The sequence below is a fragment of the Haliotis asinina genome, chromosome 15 (assembly GCF_037392515.1).
Source record: "Haliotis asinina isolate JCU_RB_2024 chromosome 15, JCU_Hal_asi_v2, whole genome shotgun sequence".
Classification (NCBI taxonomy): Eukaryota; Metazoa; Mollusca; class Gastropoda; order Lepetellida; family Haliotidae; genus Haliotis; species Haliotis asinina.
In genome coordinates this window covers 23,657,154-23,677,224 of record NC_090294.1, presented here as the reverse complement: position 1 = coordinate 23,677,224, position 20,071 = coordinate 23,657,154, and the positions used below count along the sequence as shown (strand labels likewise).

At 38.6% G+C, this 20,071-nt stretch overlaps 2 protein-coding genes across 4 annotated transcripts; one reads left to right on the top strand and one right to left on the bottom strand.

Moving 5' to 3' along the window:
* Positions 1-1,065: 1,065 nt before the first annotated feature.
* Positions 1,066-13,571, bottom strand: LOC137266320 (nuclear transcription factor Y subunit alpha-like). 3 transcript variants are annotated; one of them, XM_067801805.1, is made up of 6 exons: positions 13,533-13,571; positions 12,128-12,304; positions 11,466-11,784; positions 10,163-10,218; positions 8,737-8,859; positions 1,066-7,336 (listed from the first exon to the last, which is right to left on the bottom strand). In XM_067801805.1, exons 2-6 carry the CDS (start codon positions 12,296-12,298, stop codon positions 7,109-7,111), a joined length of 897 nt encoding a protein of 298 aa, XP_067657906.1. In that variant the 5' UTR covers positions 12,299-12,304; positions 13,533-13,571; the 3' UTR covers positions 1,066-7,108. The 3 variants fall into 3 exon arrangements, with proteins under 3 accessions (XP_067657906.1, XP_067657905.1, XP_067657904.1); XM_067801804.1 differs by having other exon boundaries at positions 12,128-12,309; positions 13,533-13,568; XM_067801803.1 differs by having other exon boundaries at positions 12,128-12,309; positions 13,445-13,567.
* On the top strand, positions 13,565-19,552 carry LOC137266321 (small nuclear ribonucleoprotein G-like). Its single transcript, XM_067801806.1, has 4 exons — positions 13,565-13,860; positions 16,669-16,691; positions 17,051-17,175; positions 19,243-19,552. Exons 1-4 carry the CDS (start codon positions 13,829-13,831, stop codon positions 19,291-19,293), a joined length of 231 nt encoding a protein of 76 aa, XP_067657907.1. The 5' UTR covers positions 13,565-13,828; the 3' UTR covers positions 19,294-19,552.
* Positions 19,553-20,071: the final 519 nt, after the last annotated feature.

Here is a 20,071-nt window from a genome sequence, read left to right as displayed (position 1 = left end):
AGTATGGATTTCCTCTAGTTCTAGTCTCCCTGGGGCTCCTTTTCAGTTAAAATGGGTTTGTTTGTTACGGTCAAAATTATATATATTCAGAGACTAAGCCTTAATCTATGCTAAGACTAGCTTATGCTTATGCTAAGGTATGGGAGTTTTCATCACCTTGGCAATGAGGTTGCTTTGAGGAACAAAATTCCCCAAAATGGTCACAGTACAATGACTATGACTATCCTCAGGCGATGTGAAAGTGCTAAGATCTTCTCGAGGAACAGAAGATAACAGCAGGAATAGACTCCACTCATTACATCAAAGTATGTAACAGAGCATAGACGGATCCAGGAATTTTTTTAATCCTCACTTGGTTCTACCAATGCGAAACATTAACTTCAAGTGATCTGTAGTCATTTTCAAAAGTGTGTGTGCATATGTGCGAATGTGCGTGTGCATGTGTTCACTCCATAGATATGAATTTGTGAATACAAGAGAAAGAGTGTGTGACAAACTCTTGATTAACAGGTTGGTTGCATCAAGGTATATCAGCTTACTGCTGTTGTTTAGATGGAAGTTATTCAAAGTTGAAAGTGAAGAGAGGATAGACCAGGCATTTTCTGGCTTTGGAATCCTGACCTGCATACCATGGTTGGATACTGGAATAAACCTCAACAAAGCAATGCCTTACTCCCTAAACAATCAACCAAGCAAACCAGGATCAACCATGCTGGCAAGCTCACATGACATCATAGCTAACTAGGGACTAATACTTCTGTGTACTTTCCAGACACAGACATTACTTTCAGTGGACTCATGAGCAGACATACACTTCAATGAGTGAGTGAGTTAGATTAGTTTTGTGCCACTTTTAGTAATATTCCAGCAATATCACTGCTGGGGCCTAGAAATGGGCTTCACACATTGTACCCAGGTCTTCAGTGTAACAAGCGAAAGATTAACCACTAGGATACCCCACTGCTCCGTGTATTCTTCAAATAAAAAAACCAGATAAGACTGTTTCTATTGTACTGGAATTGAGAAACACCTCCAATAACCAAATGGGAATAAAAACAAATGCACTGATATCAAATATTTTATTTTCTGTAGGTACTGTACAATTTGTACATGACTTGTTCAACATGATGATACTTCATCTAGCTGCTGTGCTGTAGTTTAAACCTGGGACAACAGTATTCCTCAGATCTGGAATACTGACGATACAAAGGCAGCTAGGTAATTTCTGTTAATTGTGCAACCTGACACAGATTCTAAGAACCTGTTCAGGTTCAAATTCTTGCTAAACTTGTTCAAATGATTCAGAACACCACTACTCGTGATTCACTACGTCTCATGTCATCAAAGAGAATGGAGCGCATGTCTCTCAGTCTACTTCAGAGTCTTGGGAAAAAACACAAACATAAGCCAAAAATATGATCAGGTGCATGATAACTATACAATCAAAACCTTCATGGCATATACTAACCTAGCATATTTCCACAGGAATACTGAAATTTCATTCAAATTTGTAAAGGAATGAGTTAAAGCAGGTAAAACAATTGTTCAAGATGTACGAAAGTCATCAAATCTCCTAAGTTATTTTAACATAGGGATCCTAAATGTGAAACTTTCAACAGTGTTCCCTTAATGACCCTCTTACTGTCATGCTTAAGTTCGAACACTGTCACTGGTTGAACAAAGAAGGATAGCTGCTGCTGACGTTTAATATGGCACACTCAGTCAGTCATAAGTTATTGATGTCACAACCAAACTGCATGATTAGGCATGACAGTACACAATCAACTGATCTAACATTGTGTTATTTATTCCTCGATTTTATAAGGTGGGTGCTATGTAAATTAAGAAAGATTTTGTATCAGAGTAGATAGTTCTTTCCTCAACCTACAAACCTATCCATGATGCTGTGAGTGCTATCACAAAGGGACACCTACACAAGCCTACACAAAACATTCCAAATATGTACAAGTGGCAAAATATCATGGAAAATATTACATTTACTGTAAAATCAAAGAATATATCTGTTCTGAACATAAGCAATCCTTTCAGTACCTACCCTAAAACAGGATATAGCTCATTCACACATACCATACTAGGTGATACAAATAATTGAGTTTTAATCAATGGCATCATAATAAGTCAATTTGTAATTTTGTGGGTTATACCATACAATTGGATTTTTTTATACCGAGTGAAATGCTATGTTTTATCACCACACACAAAAACAGAAGTACATGGTTTAACGCCCTTATGACGGTTTGCTGTTTGATGCTGCACACAACAATATTCCAGCTATATGGCAGTGGTTTGTAAATAACTAAGTCTGGACCAGACAATCTAGTGATCAACAGTATGAGCATCAATCTATGAAGTTGAGATGCGATGCCATTAGTCAACCAAGTCAGCGAACCTGACCATCTGATCCTGTTAGTCACCTCTTACTACAAGCATGTGCTAGTGAAGAAACATTCTATCTTCACAGGTCATTATCTCCCTTAGAAGAGGGTCATCAGTTTCTCGAAACAAACTTAAGTCTGAGTTTTGAATTAAGTTAGAGGTTTAACTCAAACTTGAGAAAATACATTTCCTAGAAAGTACTGATACTGATATTACACTCAAAAATAGAAGACAGTTTGCATTTTGTAAATATATTGCTTAAGTTGTCTGGGCTTTTTTAATCTAAAAAATACACTTGAGTTAAAACTTCAGCTTGTTTCAAGAAATCAGAGCCAGGACAACTCTAAGAGATAACTTAGCTACGAAAATATATGCGGTTTTATTTAGCTTGGATGAACACTGCCATAATTCCATGCTAACATTGTTTTGTGGATGCTACAACGTAACAATTCAGACTTACACTATTTAACCAATGATTAGACATAAATAAAAGCAACAAAACTCTTTCCACAGTCATAAGAAATCTAAGAGAAGAGCCGACACCACTTATTAGTTCTGACCATTATGAGCATCAGAATTGTTCCTGAATTCAGTGATGATACCAGGTATTTGCAGAAGGCAAGTGTACCCTAACTCAGTGTAGTCCTAGGCCAAATGCTAGAAAAGTCCCTATCTTTTAGGATCTCTCAGCAGCAGTAGACGTGTTGTTAAGTAATTAGTGTGACACCTCCCACCCTCCAAAAATTCTTGTTGATGTGGAACTAGCTACAGGAGGTATCAGGTTACTAAAAACTAACTGGGTTCAGTCCACTGTTGAAACAGTGTCCGCATGTTCATAAACAAACTGCTTGAGAATTGATCACATTGTCTAATGTGTGGTGACAAGCACTGGTGTTCAACATGGTCAAGATATGCAGTATGGGTGATAAGGCTGGGTGTATCATATTACCTGATTTTCATGATATCTCTACATTTGGCCTAGGAGTAATAGGTCGCATCTGTCACAAACACACACAAAGGCAAGTCAAATTGTTACCTGGAAAAAATACATAGGAGGCTTTCGTACAAGTGAAAAAAAGAGAATTTCCATTGGGTATTTTGTCATTGATCCATCAAATTTGGAAATGTCATCCAAATGTATGTATGGACTTGCATACGTAAACAGGGAGTGAGTGAGTGAGTGTTTGTGTGTGTTTGTGTGTGTGTGTGTGTGTGTGTGTGTGTGTGTGTGTGTGTGTGTGTGTGTGTGTGTGTGTGTTTTCACTCCATAGATATGAATCTGTGAATAAAAGAGAAAGCGTGACAAATCTTGATTAACAGGTTAGTTAATCCGTATCAAGAGGTAAAGGATTCCAACTGGTGAATATCATGTATCACTTACAGTAAAATATATATCTTGAATATACTTCCAACAGGAGGAATTACTCCATGGACATCAATTATTTTAGTCAGGCTCTTCAACATTAATCCCTTAATTAGTTTTTTTTTTCAAAGAAGATACATGAAGATCATATTTAATATGACCACTGAGCCAATTACAAATGGTCATACTTGCTTCTTGCTTTACTCAGTCAGTTATTGTTACAGTACTTTTACCTAACACCTAACTGGCAGCTTTTACATGGAAAGTATAAAAATCATGTGAATACATAATTTCAAAAAGGGCAACAACCTACACACAAAACTTTCAACATAAATGCCAATGTGTGGTGTGTAATGAATGGCATCATGATTACTTACTAAGGGAAAACTTTGAATTATTCTTAAGTTGACCATAAATATGTCTTAACTAATCCTCTTGTTAGTCCAATGACCCCTTGTGTATTGTCGTTCACTGTACCCTAAAGAATACCATTCATCTTTACCCAATGATACTACTCATAAATTACACCCCACTGAACTAGGGCCTACAAACACTGACCAGAACATTCAGTTCTTGTATTTCTTTGAATAAGTCAACTTCAGATTCACACCAAAACCGGGGATTATTTCCTAGAGAATATAACATATTGTCTACAAAGTAAATAACACTATATCCAATACCTTCTGTATTTTTGGTAAGGGGCGAGCACAAGCTCCTTCCTCAGGTAACATTTTTTTAAGTTATCCTTACATTTTTTTTTTGAGAGCAAATACTTCAACCAGTTGGCTAACCTATCGCCCCTCAGTGTGACAAGAATGTTCATCAAGGTGACCAATTACTTTTATACAGCTACACTGAACTCCCAAATAATTTTTGGTAATATTTAAGGAATCTGGAAAACAATGGTACAGTATTAGCCATAGCACATATATATTAACACATAAAACATAGAAGTTAGTGAGGTTGCTTCGCAAAAGAATTGTGCCAAATGTGTAACATATTTTTTAATCTAAGAAAAACAGAGTGATCCTCACAAAATTGCCTCCCTTCCCATACAAATCCATAAATCTTCATCCCAGTGGCTTACTGCAAGTGGCTGGTACAGTTGTCCAGCCTGTTTTTATGTTCAGATAAGATGTTTTAAGTTCAGATACAAGCTTGAATTTAATTTTCCTCAAGACAATGAATGAACATTTATTAATAGAAATTGGGAAGAGATAATTGAGCTCATGATCTTCACCAAACATTCATAGTTTCTTATGCCCTCCCCTTGAATCTTCTGCCCAATTTTCACTACGAACATGTGAAAAGTCCATAAATGTTGTCCTTGTAAAATAGGCGCTTTTTCGTTGTTGCTTATGACATGTTGCTATAAAATTACTGAGGTCTGTGCAGGAATTTGAAACATGGACCTCCGGAAAAGGAAGAATTGCCCACCCCATCAGTTATCTGATGATACTATCCTTGCCTGCACATTAGTGACAGATATGAGGTGCCGGCAATGTCGTTTGTCCTTGGACAGCAAACATTATGAAAACATTATCACAAGCATAACCTTACCTTACATATCTTAAAGTTAAATACATCTACCACTCATAATGTCAACAGTGATTCAGGCAGTCTCAACTACAAACATTTCACTTTACTTGTCCAAAAATATCTCAGAGCATTGTTTCCAGCAGATTAGGCTATTTCTGAACTGAGCTTACTTGACATGAGTGAGCTCTACTAGACACTGGCTTCATTCTAGTGGCTAGTCACTGACCACTGATACTCATATCAACAATGCATTCTTGAATCTCGTTCAATCTTTGTGTAAAAGATATTGGGCCATATACCAAATAGGAATAAACAGATGATTTGGTAAAGACAGAAAAAAAATAATATGTCACTACAAAATATGAATACGTTTTATAAACACTAACATAAATGTCATGATACTTATTGCTAGTCCCCTGATGTCTTCAAGGCTTTTGCTGGATCATGATGTGGCTGAAATATTGCCGATATGGTAATGAATTTTAAATGTTAACTTGACAGCTTTAGAAATCAGGGGTAGATGGTGGTCCTCCAGTCTTGTTGGTATAATCTTTGAATCGAGGACCCCTAATCTTGGATTCTTAACAATATGTTAGATCAACAGTGTCTTTCCATATTTAAACAGTGTTAACCATCATGAACCCTTGTTCCCCTTCTACGACTGTGCAGTGTGTCCATCCCTGTCAGACAGTTATGTGCATATAGTTTGTGGATCAACTCATGATAAAACATATCTTCAACTACTTGCTACTTTGAGCATCTTGAGATATAATACAATGAAGGAGCATGCAATTTAACAACAGATGACTGAGGACAGGAAGCCTCAATATGATATAATACAAATGGAGATGTCTGCACCATTGTCTGATAAATGTACAATGCTGAAGTTGAGGGCTGACATGATACACACGGTTACTTGTGACACCTGATGGCAACCCACAAAGCATTTGTAGCACTAAGATATGTGTAAGAATGTGATAAACTACTGGCAAACAAGGAAAAGTAGAGCACCAACCTGACAATTGACCTGTATTAGCATGTATGTGTGCTGCTTACTGGCACTTGCCACTATGAGTGAAGGGGCCCCTGGTTGTCTGTGATTAAATGTAGTGCAATGGGGCGAAGCCTGTGCAGCTATGCAAGGATTTCATCGTTATGCACTGCACATGCACTAGCCTACATCTGCACTCCCTTTCAGAAACCAAATGGGCCTTGCACTGCCTACCTCTCGTAAACATGGTCTCTGTTTATCCATGTTTGCTAGTATATTGTCATGCTATGATACACATTTGAGTATTTGAACAAAAGTCAACACGCTTGAATAAACTTGCCTCATTGACTTCAGTCATTTATGTTACCTATTTACCACCACTGTTTTATATCTGCACATCAAGAGTAAGTGTGTGAGTATGGCTTTATACCATTTCTAGCAATATCATGGTGGGGAACACCAAAAATGGGTTTCATACACTGTCAGTCTAAGTAAACTTATCCTCAGTCCTTTGCGATACACTTCACTAATGAGTCTAACGAAACCTTATGGGAGGTCGCCTCAGATAACCTTTGAGATTGACCAATCAGAACACAGCTTACCAATCGCGAAAGTGGACATTCGCACATACCTTTTGAAATTTTTTCCCCTCTCAACATGAGATATGTGTCAGGTCATCTCTCTGATACCAGTGAATCATTACAGCCCCAACTTCAGTTAATCAATTTGGTTAATAGCACAGTAGAAATTTTCTGTACAATTCTATAAACATGTCGCTATCATCTATAAGATGTCACGCCACAATGTCTGTACATCTCTTATGTCCCTAGGGTTGTAAGCATCTCTGCAGCTTGTCCTGTGTGGTGAATGACTGGACCTCCCTCTGAGTGTAGCACCTGCGGTTCCTGAAACACCTGGTGATTGTTTTTTCCATCAATTTGCTTTATGTTGGAAGAGGGGCTGTCATCTTCTCCACCAACAAAAACACCACCTGATCCCCTCTGTCTGTTCATGGCATGCCGATGTCGTGACTCGTATAAGTATTTCTGTGGAGAGGAGAGAAGAGTCACAATTTGTTTTCATTAATCATGAAACCATTAAAGAGAGTTGTCAACAGTTTCACTGCAACATCAATTCTGTCAAACTCATGTCTCACTTAAAGTGAGTTAAGTTTTATGCTGCACTGTAATATTTCAGCTATATGGTGGCAGTCTGTAAATAATGGAGTCTGGACCAGACAATCCAGTGATCAACAGCATGAACACCGATTTTCGCAAATGGGATGCGATGACATGTCTCCCAAGTCAGTGAGCCTAACCACCCAGTCCCCTTAGTCGCCTCTTACGACAAGCATGGTTGATAGGCCGATTCCATCCCGGACCTTCACAGGTCTGACTCACTTGAATGGTACAAACATTTCTAACAGTAACGACAATATATTACCTGTTTGAAGTACCAACATACAATCTCTACCATCTGAGTGAGTGAGTGAGTGAGTGAGTGAGTGAGTGAGTGAGTGAGCGAGCGAGCGAGCGATTTTAAGTCACACTGACAATGTATCTACCATATGGTGACTAAACCAAATTATAGATTTACAATAAACAAAAGTATAATATTAACACCTGTCAACGAATAACAGTAAAACAAGTAGACTATCACAGACATCAATTTAAATCTAGTAAAACGGTTTACCTACAGAAGGATATTTGTTTGATATTCTATTGAGTAGATATCAGAACATCAGTCTGGAAATTTCTCAAAATATTTTTCAAAGCATATTCATTTTATAGCCATTTTGAAACAAGTGAGGGAGTAAGTGAATTTAGTTTTACACAGCACTCAGCAATATTCTAGGTATATGGTGATGGTCTGTAAATAATCAAGTCTGGACAGACAGTCCAGTGAGCAACAGCATGAGCATGTTAGTCACCTCTTACCAAGTCACAACAAACAGTTGCCTTTTGTAGCAAGCATGGGTGGCTGAAGACATATTCTACCCCGGATCTTCACAGATATTTTGAAACAAGACCCAGGATGCAACACCCCCACCAAATCTTCTCACTAAATGGGTAATGTTAACTTCCTGTTTCTCATTACACTCGCTCACAGTTCACAAAAGAGTGGACTGACATAACACATAGGATGTCTCAAATCTGTGAGAACAAGTATCTGATTTCAATAATGAGCTGAATCTACATATTAATTTTTAAAACTTCCTTTTCTAACTGTTCTGACAATACTTTAGTGGTTTCTAGTTATGTCTCAAGTGCTGTATACCTGGTTTACTAGCTAAAACATCACTGTTCAGACGAGAGGGAGTATGAATTCAAGCAAGATTCCAGCAATATCATGGTGGACATTTGACAAAGAAAACGTCTCTCAGTACCACTTGTTTGCTCTGTGACTTGATATTTGCAAAATAATGACTAATTATTGAGTAACACACCTGTCTCTCCTTTGGGATCTTCCCTAAAGATTCCAGCTTGGCTCGGGCCTGTCTTCGTTTCAGTATCCGATGGTACTGTTTGGCATTCACATAAAGTGGCTCATCCCCTGACTCAGAGCCAGGCTGCAATGTAAAACCATTTATTATTATTTTACAGATTAAGATTGATAGCAGCAGAGAGGGTTTGGGTGATCCTGGCGGGTAAGGCTCATCATCAGCTCAGAGCCCTCGCCCCCTCTATACAGCCCAGACGAGCAAATGAGGCTACTCCCAGGAGACACTGCCTAGTCTAACCCACCAAGAACTTTCCGGAGAATATGAAAACTCCTCAACACTGCAGCCTTCTGCATTACCCAGATTGTCAGAAGGGCTGTGCTCCCGGTGGAGAACCCGGGCACTCTCCTGGAGAGTGCCAAGAGACCAGGAGATACCAAACCAATGGCACCGAGAACAATGGGGAGCCTGACGACAGTGTACTTGGGATGCAAGCGAGACATTTCAAAGGCAATGTCTGCATATTTATCATCCTTTTCCTGAAGCTTGCCAATCACATTGCTGTCAAAAGGGACAGAAAATTATCCAGCAGAAACGGTGTGGGTGATCCTGGCACTGTCAGGCTGGTAAGGCTCATCATCAGCTCAGGGCCCTTGCCCTCTCTACACGCAGTCCAGACAGCGAATTATTATTATTATTATTATTCTGCACGTCTAAGACCTATAAAATGTGTCGTGTTTCTGGTCAACCAAAATTAGTGAGGAATGCCAGATGTTCAATAGTTTAGTGAAACCTACTAGGTTTGGTATCATGCTGACTGACCAAAACACACAGCCCAACCATTTCAGGGATTCAAACCCAGAACCATGTGTTCCTATGTTGCCAAGGAATGAAACTCTGGGTGGTCAATTCAAGCCCCTTAAAACAACTGGGAGTCAGCATCCCTCAATTGTAAAAGAACTTGTTGTTGCAGGTGATATGGGGATTTTACAGTGAGTGAGTGAGTGAGTGAGTGAGTGAGTGAGTGAGTGAGTGAGTGAGTGAGTGAGTGAGTGAGTGAGTGAGTGAGTGAGCGAGTTTAGTTTTACGCCACACTTAGCAATATTCCAGCTATATGGCGGCGGTTTGTAAACAATCGAGTTGGACCAGACAATACAGTGACCAACAACATGAACATCGATCTGCACAATTGGGAACCAATGATATGTGTCAACCAAGTCAGCGAAACTGACCACCCGATCCCATTAGTCGCCTCTTACGACAAGCATAGTTGCCGTTTATGGCAAGCATGGGTTGCTGAAGGCCTATTTTACCCCTTCGCGGGTCGGTGATTTTACATCTGACACACTCAGTAGTTGCAAAATTGAAGGAAGAAAAGACGGGACTATGCTGACTCAGCCACCCATCACATAAAATGATGATGTGTACGTACCATGGGTAGTTGTTGCCCTCCTGGTTGTTGTGATGGGAGATTGATAACTTGAATACCTTTAAGAACACATAAAGATTATTTACAGGCTTTCATGATATACCTAAAACATTGCTGAGTGTGCTGTTAAACAACAAAGAAACAATACAACCAGCTCTTTGTTGAAAGGAATACAGTTTTAACATGTAAAAGCTAGAGCTCCAGATAACTGTCCATTATGCTACAGAATTATTATGCTAAATATGCAAAGAAAAGTTTGAATACACAAGAAAAAGAATGCCAGCTTATTAAAAAAAAAAAAAAAATATTCAAGTTTACGCTATGTCAAAATGACAATGCATTTTTACCCAATACATAAAAATCATGTTAAATATCGTATCTATTCTAGCCTAGTGAACATTAACTTTTTCCATATGTAAATATTCATGATTAAAAAGCTTCTAATGCAAAAACAATGAGCAAAAGATATGGCCCGTCTATAAATAGCAACCAAACAAATAGTTGTTTTCTTTTTGTAAACAAATTGATATTGGTGAGCAAATGTGGTAGAAAGCTTCCATGCACTCATAGTAAAATACCTTGTTTTATTCAGCGTTAAATATAGGAAACTACTTCACTGGAGGACTACTAGATGAATGAATAGGCAAGTACTGTGTTTCACAATCAAAATCAATTGCTGGTGATATTTTAAATGAACTTAATATTAGCTATTTGTGGCATGGAAGTGAAACATGATGGGAATAATTTTTCTTTTTTTTAAAAGAATAATGAATAAATAACCATGATAACTGTTAGAGTGCAGACATATACACGGCTGTTATATCATCTAGTATCCATCTTGGCATCTTGTTATACACCAAACCGGATGTGGATTAAGGCACATATTATTTCTTACAGCACATATGGAGAAAGCCCTATTAGCTATTAGCTATGTTGGAAGGATTTTGCCTTATTTATAAGTGAAGAAAAGAATGTTGCACCTGTTGTACTGTTATCATGAGTAACCGGATTTTAAAACATGGTGGGTATCTATATTTTTAGATACCCCCTTGAAAATAGAAATACCCACTTCGCTTCACATGTATGAGGTTCGATTCCCCACATGGGTACAATGTGTGAGGCCCATTTTCTGGTGTCCCCCGCCGTGATATCGCTGGAATATTGCTAAAAGCGGCGTAAAACCAAACTCACTCACTCACATGTATGAGTATTATAACCACATGGCCAAAGCTTATCTGGAGCTCGGAAAAGCTTTAACACATCTTTGAGCAAGGGTATACATGTCCAAATGTGTCTCCGTGGTTACCTTGTGGTAACTGTACTGGCTTATTGTTGGCATCCACCAAGACAAAGGATGTCTGTCCATTGATAGTAACTTGGTTGAGGAACAGCATCTGAGGGATTCCCCCTGGGTTGATGGTAGTGGTACCATTTCCTTGTATCACCGACTGTGTGCCTATAACATTGGCCCCCTGTTGGACAACTGAGGTTGGCTGGACAATTGTTTGGCCAGTGGAGGCAATCACATTGGCAGCATTGGCCACAACCTGCGTAGATGGTGTTGATGCGAGCGAGGTGAAGGAGGAACCACCTTGCGTTGTGTAGATAGTTTGAGCATCTGATACCTGAAGGAGAATAGCAAGTAATTAAATACCAAAGGATATCAAAATGTAGGTCAAATAAGATGACCTGATCTACAAAACACACAGCATAATCAAGCTGTTTCTGTCAGTACGATGCATTCAACCACTTCTGTGACATTAGTGCGAAAAGTTCTGTCTCTGAACATAATCTAATTAAAATATTTGGACAAATATATCAAGACTCACACAGGAAGCTCCCACTGTGCCATGAATGTTTGTTGCAGTATCTACCTGAGGTGAGTGAGGCGATTCTTTTGCCCCTCCACTCATCTGACTTTGCTAAAACATAATGCGCTCTTAATGTTGACTCTGACCAAAGACACACCTGTATGACCCCTGGCTGACCATGGAGCTGGGCAACCTGCACGCCATCTTGTGTTATGTACTGGATACCCTGCACATGTTGGACGGCCTGGCCGTCTTCAGGGTTGACCGTTACTGTGAGGGGCTGCTGACTGTCTGCTTCATATACTGTGTACTGTTCAGCCTCGGCCATTTCTCACTGCTCTACAAATAAAACAGTGCCAGAAAAAAAGGGTCCCTTGAGATTAACGGACATTGTGTTCAAATCAACAGACCTCCTAAATTCATATGTTTAACATTAGATTCATGACAAGGCCCTATTATGAACACTGTAATTTATGAAAGCATAAACCCACACGAGTAGTGAGTTAATTTGGTTTTACTCTGCCTTAACAATATTCCAGCATTTTCACAACTGGTGACACCAGAAATTATCTTCACACATTGTGCCTATGTGGGGAATTAAACTCTGGTTTTAAGCGTTACAAAGCAAACACATTAACCACTCAGCCACTTCCCCGTGTCCTCATCTCTCCTATACAGGTAAAGATGAATATGTAAGGAAAACATCTCATGACTTCCTGACAAGGGTTCTTTACGCACAGATAATATTTAGATCAAAAGAAATGAAAAGTATAAAGCTTACGAAACTGAAAATTCAAGAAATTGCTATTTAACAAAATGTGTCCTTTGGTCTAGATACAATGTTTAACTAAATCCGGGACAGGGAATGTGATATTGGTGTCTCTGAATGGTTGAAAGTTGTTCTTTACATAGTGTGATTACTCTTAAGCAAGAAAATAGTCCACTGGATGAATACAGTGCTTCACACATCACTCAATATTCAATATCCTGAAGAAACACTGGGAACTAATACCATAGTTGATCTGCTATTCATGAAAACAATAACAAATTTGTACCTTGGCCTACTTCTATACAATGTTTGCACACGAGGATGCATAAGTTTGCAGGTTTGTTCATCCGCAGAGTAAAAGATTTTTAGAAAATAGTGTAAGAAACGTACGCTATTCACAAGTACGTCATGAGGCTAATCGTCAGTCAAAATAGTGACTGGGTGCAAAGCGTGAAGTTTTGTTTTGAAAAATGTTTTCAAACTTAGAAATTAGTAACAGAATCGGTGTGAGAGTGAAGCGGATACCTATTCTAGCATGCATAACGGTATAATGACGAAAGTGCGAAACAAGAGAGACCTAGATATGGGTGCCGACATGACTAAATGGATGCCGTTTTGTCTGACATGGCGAAGGTTCGAATGGTTGAGAAAACCGTCCTCACACTTCACCTTCGACATCTTACAAAGACAACTAGGGTTAAATACCTTCAACAAGCATCCAATGAGACTTGTTACTCTTTACTGGCTAATAGAGTCTATCAGTGACCAATCAGAAAGGAATATTTGGATTTACCAATGCATGGGCTTCCCCTGTGGTTATAAATATGGCGCAGAAGTTGAGCACACAGATTGATGACGTATCAATGAGGTCAAAATATTTTGATTAAGTTTCAAATGTTATCCATATTGCGTGGGCATTTTTGTATGTAAATTGCAAATGGAAAAAATGACAGTTTTTAAAAAGATCTGAATTTTGATTTCTCGACCTCTACTTACACACTTCCGGTTTGATCGCGTCGTCGGAACGTTACCGCCTTTGTTGATGCAGGTTAGGGCCTAAGCTTCAAACGAAAATCCACTGTTATCGTCATGAGTAAGGCGCATCCACCAGAGTTGAAAAAGCAAGTATATCACCATCACATTTTGTGTTTATTGTGCTCCTAATTTTGACTGTCATTTGCACTTGTTTGAAAATAAGCGGTTTGTTTACGTTTCGAAACGAGCACCTGCTGAACGGTATATCGATACGTTGTAGCGTGAACAATGTATAGTTAGGTAATATATATCCTTAAATATATTCATACGTTGATCTATATGTACGTTTGTAACATGGCTGTACCATAGAATAAAGTCAGCGATGGAAAACCTCGTGAAAACGTTGAATCTGCAGTGCAGGGTTGTATCACTGTCTCCACTACTTAGCTAATGATGCACCTCACTTTGATTGTGTAGTTCGCGTGAAATAGCTCATTTTGCTATTATTGAATGAGTAAATATGCGTGATTGTGTTGAGCGATCTTTGTAAGTAATAACTTACAGCACATATCACCACCAAACATTCCAGTGGTCTTGTTATCATGTAAAATCAATGTGGAAGTATCTTCATGAAACTCAATGACTTGACTAGACATAACTGACAATCTTATTCGCTCAGAGCAGTTTGGTAGCATAGTGGTAAAAGCCTTTGAATTTGTTATGCCGAAGGTCCTGGTTCGATCTAAACATATGGTGAAGCAGGTTTTGGGGTTTCCCCACTTGAACATTGCTGGGTTATTGCGTGTTTGGTGATACATGATTTCAGTGCAGTGAGTAATATTACTTTTTTTCAGTAGTACAGAACTTCCATTTTCCTTTCAATTTCCAGTCCTGTACAGTCTCACTGATATTATCGTTCATCTAATATCTGGTTTGTTCTTTGTATTAAACCTTTTAATGAAAAGACAGTAGACACTCTTCTCAAAATATTTTCTTTTGAAATAATCCTTCAGTGATTGAAGGAAATGTGTAGAAGTGTTACTAAATTTTAGTCATCATGGAATACAGAAGTTATGAATATTCTTGTACGTTTTAGCTTTGAGGGGCTGTTTGAAAACCAGATCCCCTGTAAAAATACTGGGACATTACTGAGAATGGGTAGTCCCAATTATGTCCTACATTACAGTTGACCACTTTCAAAATGGCTTTGTGTATTCACATATTTAAATGGCCTTGGGATTACCCATCCTTACATATTTCTTGTTGTGATACCTATATCACTTCCTACTTATCCTTTGGTTAAAGCATTCTCACACAATACACAATGTTTCATTCCCTCCAATTAAGAAAGTGGCTTTAAACGTAGTTGGTTGATCAGTCATGTTACCCAGCACCTTAATCTTATACACACTCACTGATAATAATGTAGCCTCCAGTGGTTAGTGGTTCGATCTCTGGTGGTGCCTTGCTATCAGAAAAGAGCATACATTTCACCCTGTCTGACTTGTGGCTTGTTAACTCTAAATTTTGTGTAGATGGTAAACCAATAGGGTTCAAATCCCAGATGGGACTTAACAAAAAAAAAAGAACTAAAGTTTGTTTTCCCAGATATAACATGTGATATTTGACAACTTTCTAAATGTCATTCTGTAAACATAGCTTTTGGCTTTGAGAGCCATGCCAATGAACACTTATCAGAGAGGTACCAGAAGTATGCAACCTAGGCTACCAGTTGTCCTACTTCGTTTTTGTGGCTGAGTGGGTTAAATGGCTGACTTTGTGTGCTGGCAATTAGGTGCTTGACCCTGTGGGTGTGGGTTCAAATCCCAAATGGGACTTCACTCCAAAAAAGTAGGAGAATTTGTACTTTACTAAGGACGTGTAATCCCAATTAACATCTGTTATATGGCACAGCTGGACTGACACATACAGCAGTGGACTGACACATACAGCAGTGGACTGACACATACTGCAGTGGACTGACACATACAGCAGTGGATTGACACATACTGCAGTGTAAGCTCAATTATCTTGAATATGGCAAGAAAAGAGTTCATCTCACATCGCCATGTTATAAACCTCCAGTGATGTCACTGTTGCCTCATCAGGTTTTCCTTTACTGAGTAACCCTCTACAGGCAGTTTCAAAGGTATCATTGAATAAATTTCGGGAATTTGTACAGAATTGCCAAGGCATTTTCTGAGGAAAGGCCCTTGACTATTCTTATATTTGTACAAGTTTTGAAGAATGATATTACTTTGTCTCGCTATTACTGAATATGAACGTAAAATATCACATTAATGACAACTTCTTTTGTATAATGACGATACCAGGTTTTAAACCTACAACACTGCACTTACTTGACTTTTATCAACTAGGCTATGAAAGCTGTGGAGAATGTGGATTGTCAGTATGAACCATGACATTCACAAGAGAGGAAGTGTGTACAGGGCATGTGTATCACACATTCTAGGCAAGGGATCGTCTGCCAGGTGCATCCCTGTTGATCTCAACCGTAAATACCAAAGTTTAATATTACATCTAAAGTAGACCCATGAAGGTCCTGCGGTAGAATAGGCCTTCAGCAACCCATGCTTGCCATAAAAGGCGACTAACGAGATCAGATGGTCAGGTTCGCTGGCTTGGTTGAGACGTCATCGGTTCCCATTTGCGCAGATCAATGCTCGTGTTGTTGATCTCTGGATTGTCTGGTCCAGACTCTATTATTTACAAACCGCCACCATATAGCTAGAATATTGCGAAGTGTGGCGTAAAACTAAACTCACTCACATCTAAAGTAAAAAGTTTGTAACTTGGATCAAAACTGAAAAGGTGATTTTGATCCTTTTCATATAATTGGAATTCTGTTCAAGGGCATGGTATCCTGAAATCATCCCTTTTGTGATGACCTTGAGTTCATTGTGTAATCTGAACTATATTTTTGTTGGTTACAGGTACATGGAAAAGAAGCTTCAGTGTAAGTATTGTAAACTGTTGTTTGATCAGCAAATTATTATAGACAAAACTGAATTGTAGTATTTTTTTAATCCTTTTGCACATTATCTTCATTTGGAACGGATGACTTGTCATCCAAGTCAGCAAGACTCACTGTATAAGAAGATGCTGTATGATTGTTCTCAGTTGCTCGTACTGTTGATCAGTAGATTGTCAGGTCCAGGCTCCATTATTTACAGACTACTGCCATGTAGCTCAAATATAGTAGAGTGTGGCACTCAACTCCGCTCATCAGCTCACTCATCTTACATTAAAATGTTATGGTTAATGTTCTAGGACACTGTGTGCCATTTCTGTATTGGTTGTTTTGTTTTGTTCCAGTGAAGCTGAACGGAGGTCGACAGATTACTGGCATCCTGCGTGGGTTTGATCCCTTCATGAATCTCGTGGTGGATGAGGGTATGGAGGAGACCAAGACTGGAGAGAGACGACCAATTGGAATGGTGGTATGTTGATACCTTCCTCATTAATTCTTACTGTCTTCTTGAATTTGTAAGAAATGCTTGAAAAAATTTGTGAAAGTGACAACTATATTTTGTTATTTAATTATGAATACCTTTGTGGAAGTATGTGTTACTACCTGATGGCCAATTTGCAAGAAATTAATATCTTATTAGGATTCTGAATTTTGAAATGGTCTTCAGCAACATTGGTGTCAGGGGATGACAAAATGGCCGGGTTCGTGTATTTGGTGGATGTCATGACAACATGCCCTTACGTCATGGGTGGTTGGTTAGTTGAGGTATCAACTAATTTGAAAGTTGCAGTCAATAAGACAAAAAAGTGCTGGTAAACAGGCAAAACATGATCCTACTCTTGAGACAATGTGAGACCTAAAGAGACTATCACTGCTGTAGAGTTGCACCTGTGCAGGTTGGATGTAGGGGAGTTACATCAAGGGATACTGTCTGTCTGGAGACAATAACTTGAAAACTACATTATTTGTCTCAGAAGAGTTTCTAAGTTGCTACTTTTTGAACCTCACCTGAAGGAGAGACTAGAATCTGTCTCGAAACGTTGTGACCTTGTATAATAAAGAAGTTGAACTATAAAGCACTTTTAGTTTAATGAGTTGCACAAGTCTACATATTTTAACCTTAATACCCCGGGGACATTTTGTTCAACAAATGACATTTGGATGGATTGTTTTCAGATTTGGGGATCAGCCTCCGTATCCATGGAGGTGAAGCATACAGTTATATTTGAATAGTTTTAATTGATTAAAAATTCTCACTTATGACATACCTTGAACTCTGGATAAAGTTACCTGTCCAATTTGTTCAACCCATAATTAATTTTATGGATTGTTTTGACATTTGGTTAATGGCTTCATGGTTTGCATGAAAGGTGCAATGAAAACTCTGGTCTGAAAATTATGTTTTGAAGACAAGAATTATTGTTAATTGTTGTTCAGCTTAAGTTACGAGTCATGTTCAGCTGGTATTAATGCGCCTTTCTTACTTTTTATCCCCTTGGCATGTAATGTATGGGGGATATAGTCGACACTTCGTCTGTCTGTCCGTCCGTAATCATATTGTTTCCGGAGCATAACTCACAAATGTTCGATATTTTTAGACCAAAATTGATAGATATAATAATCTCAACCTATAGTTGTGCCTTTTTGCTATTTACAGAGTTTTGGCATTTTTATTTTTATGTTTTTCTATGGGACATTTTGGTGTTAGTCTAACGGAGGGGTGGGCTTCGTTTCCGGAGCAGAACTAAAAAACCATTCAATATTTTTCCACAAAACTTGGTAGATATGTGTGGCAGACCCCAAAGTGATGCCTTTTGCTTTTTACAGTTTTTGTTTTTTTTATTATTTTCTCAGTTTCCATGGAAATGTTTCGGACTTTGTCTCAAAATGGAGGGATGGGCTTCATTTCTGGAGCAGAACTCAGAATCCGTTCTTTATTTTTCTGCAAAATGTGGTAGATATATCAGTCAGAACCTAAAGTGGTGCCTTTTGCTATGTACAGGTTTTTGTGATTTATTATTTTCTCGGTTTCCATGGAAACGTTTCAGACTTAGTCTCAAAAGTGAGAGGTGTGTTTTGTTTTCAGAGCTGAACTCAAAAACTTCTTAATATCTGTCAGTAAAACCTGGTAGATAAGAGTGGCAGACCCCAAAGTGGTGCCTTTTGGTATTTACAGGTTTTTGTGATTTATTATTTTGTTGATTTCCATGGACACTTTTTGGACTTCGTTTCCGGAGAACAACATGAAAACCATTTCATATCTTTAAAAAAATCTTGGCGCATATATGAGACGGATCTTTAAATGGTGACTTTTTCTGATTACAGATATATGGCATTTATGTTTTTCATGAATTTCATGGAAACAATTCAAACTTTGTCTACAAACACAATAAGTAACTGTCAGATGATTTGTCCTTTCAAACATGTGGGGGCCGGGGGGATATGTCCTCTTCTGATGACTCATGCTTTGGCTTGTCTTTTCTTCTCACAAGTATTGATATATGGTAAAAATTACATCTCCTTTTTTCCATTGCAGGTTGTACGTGGAAACAGCATTGTTCTGCTAGAAGCTCTTGACAGAATATGACGACTGCATTCTATGTGTTCATGGACTCTGTAGAGCAGGATGGAAGGAGGTTGAATGACTGAAACTGATGATTTGTTGCGGTCAGGTTGATGCTGCAGGTGGTGGTGTGGCATTGGTTTCTGGCCAGTGCAGGAAGGTCTCATCAGTCTGCTGACTGCTGATCACAAGTGGATGAATGTTTTGTGTTTGTTTCTTTCATCAACAAGAATGTCATCTTTGTTTTTAATCTCATTTTTGTAAATAAACATTTGTGTATAGATATAGATTGTACTTGCTTTATTGACTTTTTCTATGGAAAGGAGGATCACTGGAGACACCCCATGTCGGCATGAATGGCTTCTGGGGATATTTAATGGCAGGGTGATCACCAGTTTCAGTCATTTTAATCAAAAAGGTGCTGCCTGGATTTATAGTTACTTCATGCACCTGAAAGATATGCAAAGTTTCCTGCTAGAGTGTTTTGTTTTATGTCGGTTTCCTTGGTGAAACAACATTTCGCAAGATATCTCTGTTCAGAGAATAGAACAAGAACATTGTCTAAAATTAATAATTGTATGGAAAAATTAAAGTTCACCAAAAACAAACATATTTCTTGCAAGTGAATTGGCAGTATTAAGTGGCACTAAAAAAAGTTTTGCAAGATATCACGCACGTGCGCGCGCACACACACACACACACAAACACACACACACTTCCAAATGGTAGATTTGTACAGCTGGCATTTAACCCTGCAGCACATTATCTTACTTGACTGGAACTCTGCAAATGACAACCTGGC

What these genes read in the sequence shown, in the direction of transcription:
- LOC137266320 (XM_067801805.1), bottom strand. Translation starts at nt 12,298, where the DNA reads ATGGCCGAGGCTGAACAGTACACAGTATATGAAGCAGACAGTCAGCAG. An exon ending in GTCAGCCAGGGGTCATACAG is followed by an intron (nt 11,785 to 12,127) that starts GTGTGTCTTTGG and finishes ATTCTCCTTCAG; the next exon opens with GTATCAGATGCTCAAACTAT. An exon ending in GAGGGCAACAACTACCCATG is followed by an intron (nt 8,860 to 10,162) that starts GTACGTACACAT and finishes TTTACATTGCAG; the next exon opens with CCTGGCTCTGAGTCAGGGGA.
- LOC137266321 (XM_067801806.1), top strand. Translation starts at nt 13,829, where the DNA reads ATGAGTAAGGCGCATCCACCAGAGTTGAAAAA. An exon ending in CATGGAAAAGAAGCTTCAGT is followed by an intron (nt 16,692 to 17,050) that starts GTAAGTATTGTA and finishes GTTTTGTTCCAG; the next exon opens with TGAAGCTGAACGGAGGTCGA. An exon ending in GACGACCAATTGGAATGGTG is followed by an intron (nt 17,176 to 19,242) that starts GTATGTTGATAC and finishes TTTCCATTGCAG; the next exon opens with GTTGTACGTGGAAACAGCAT.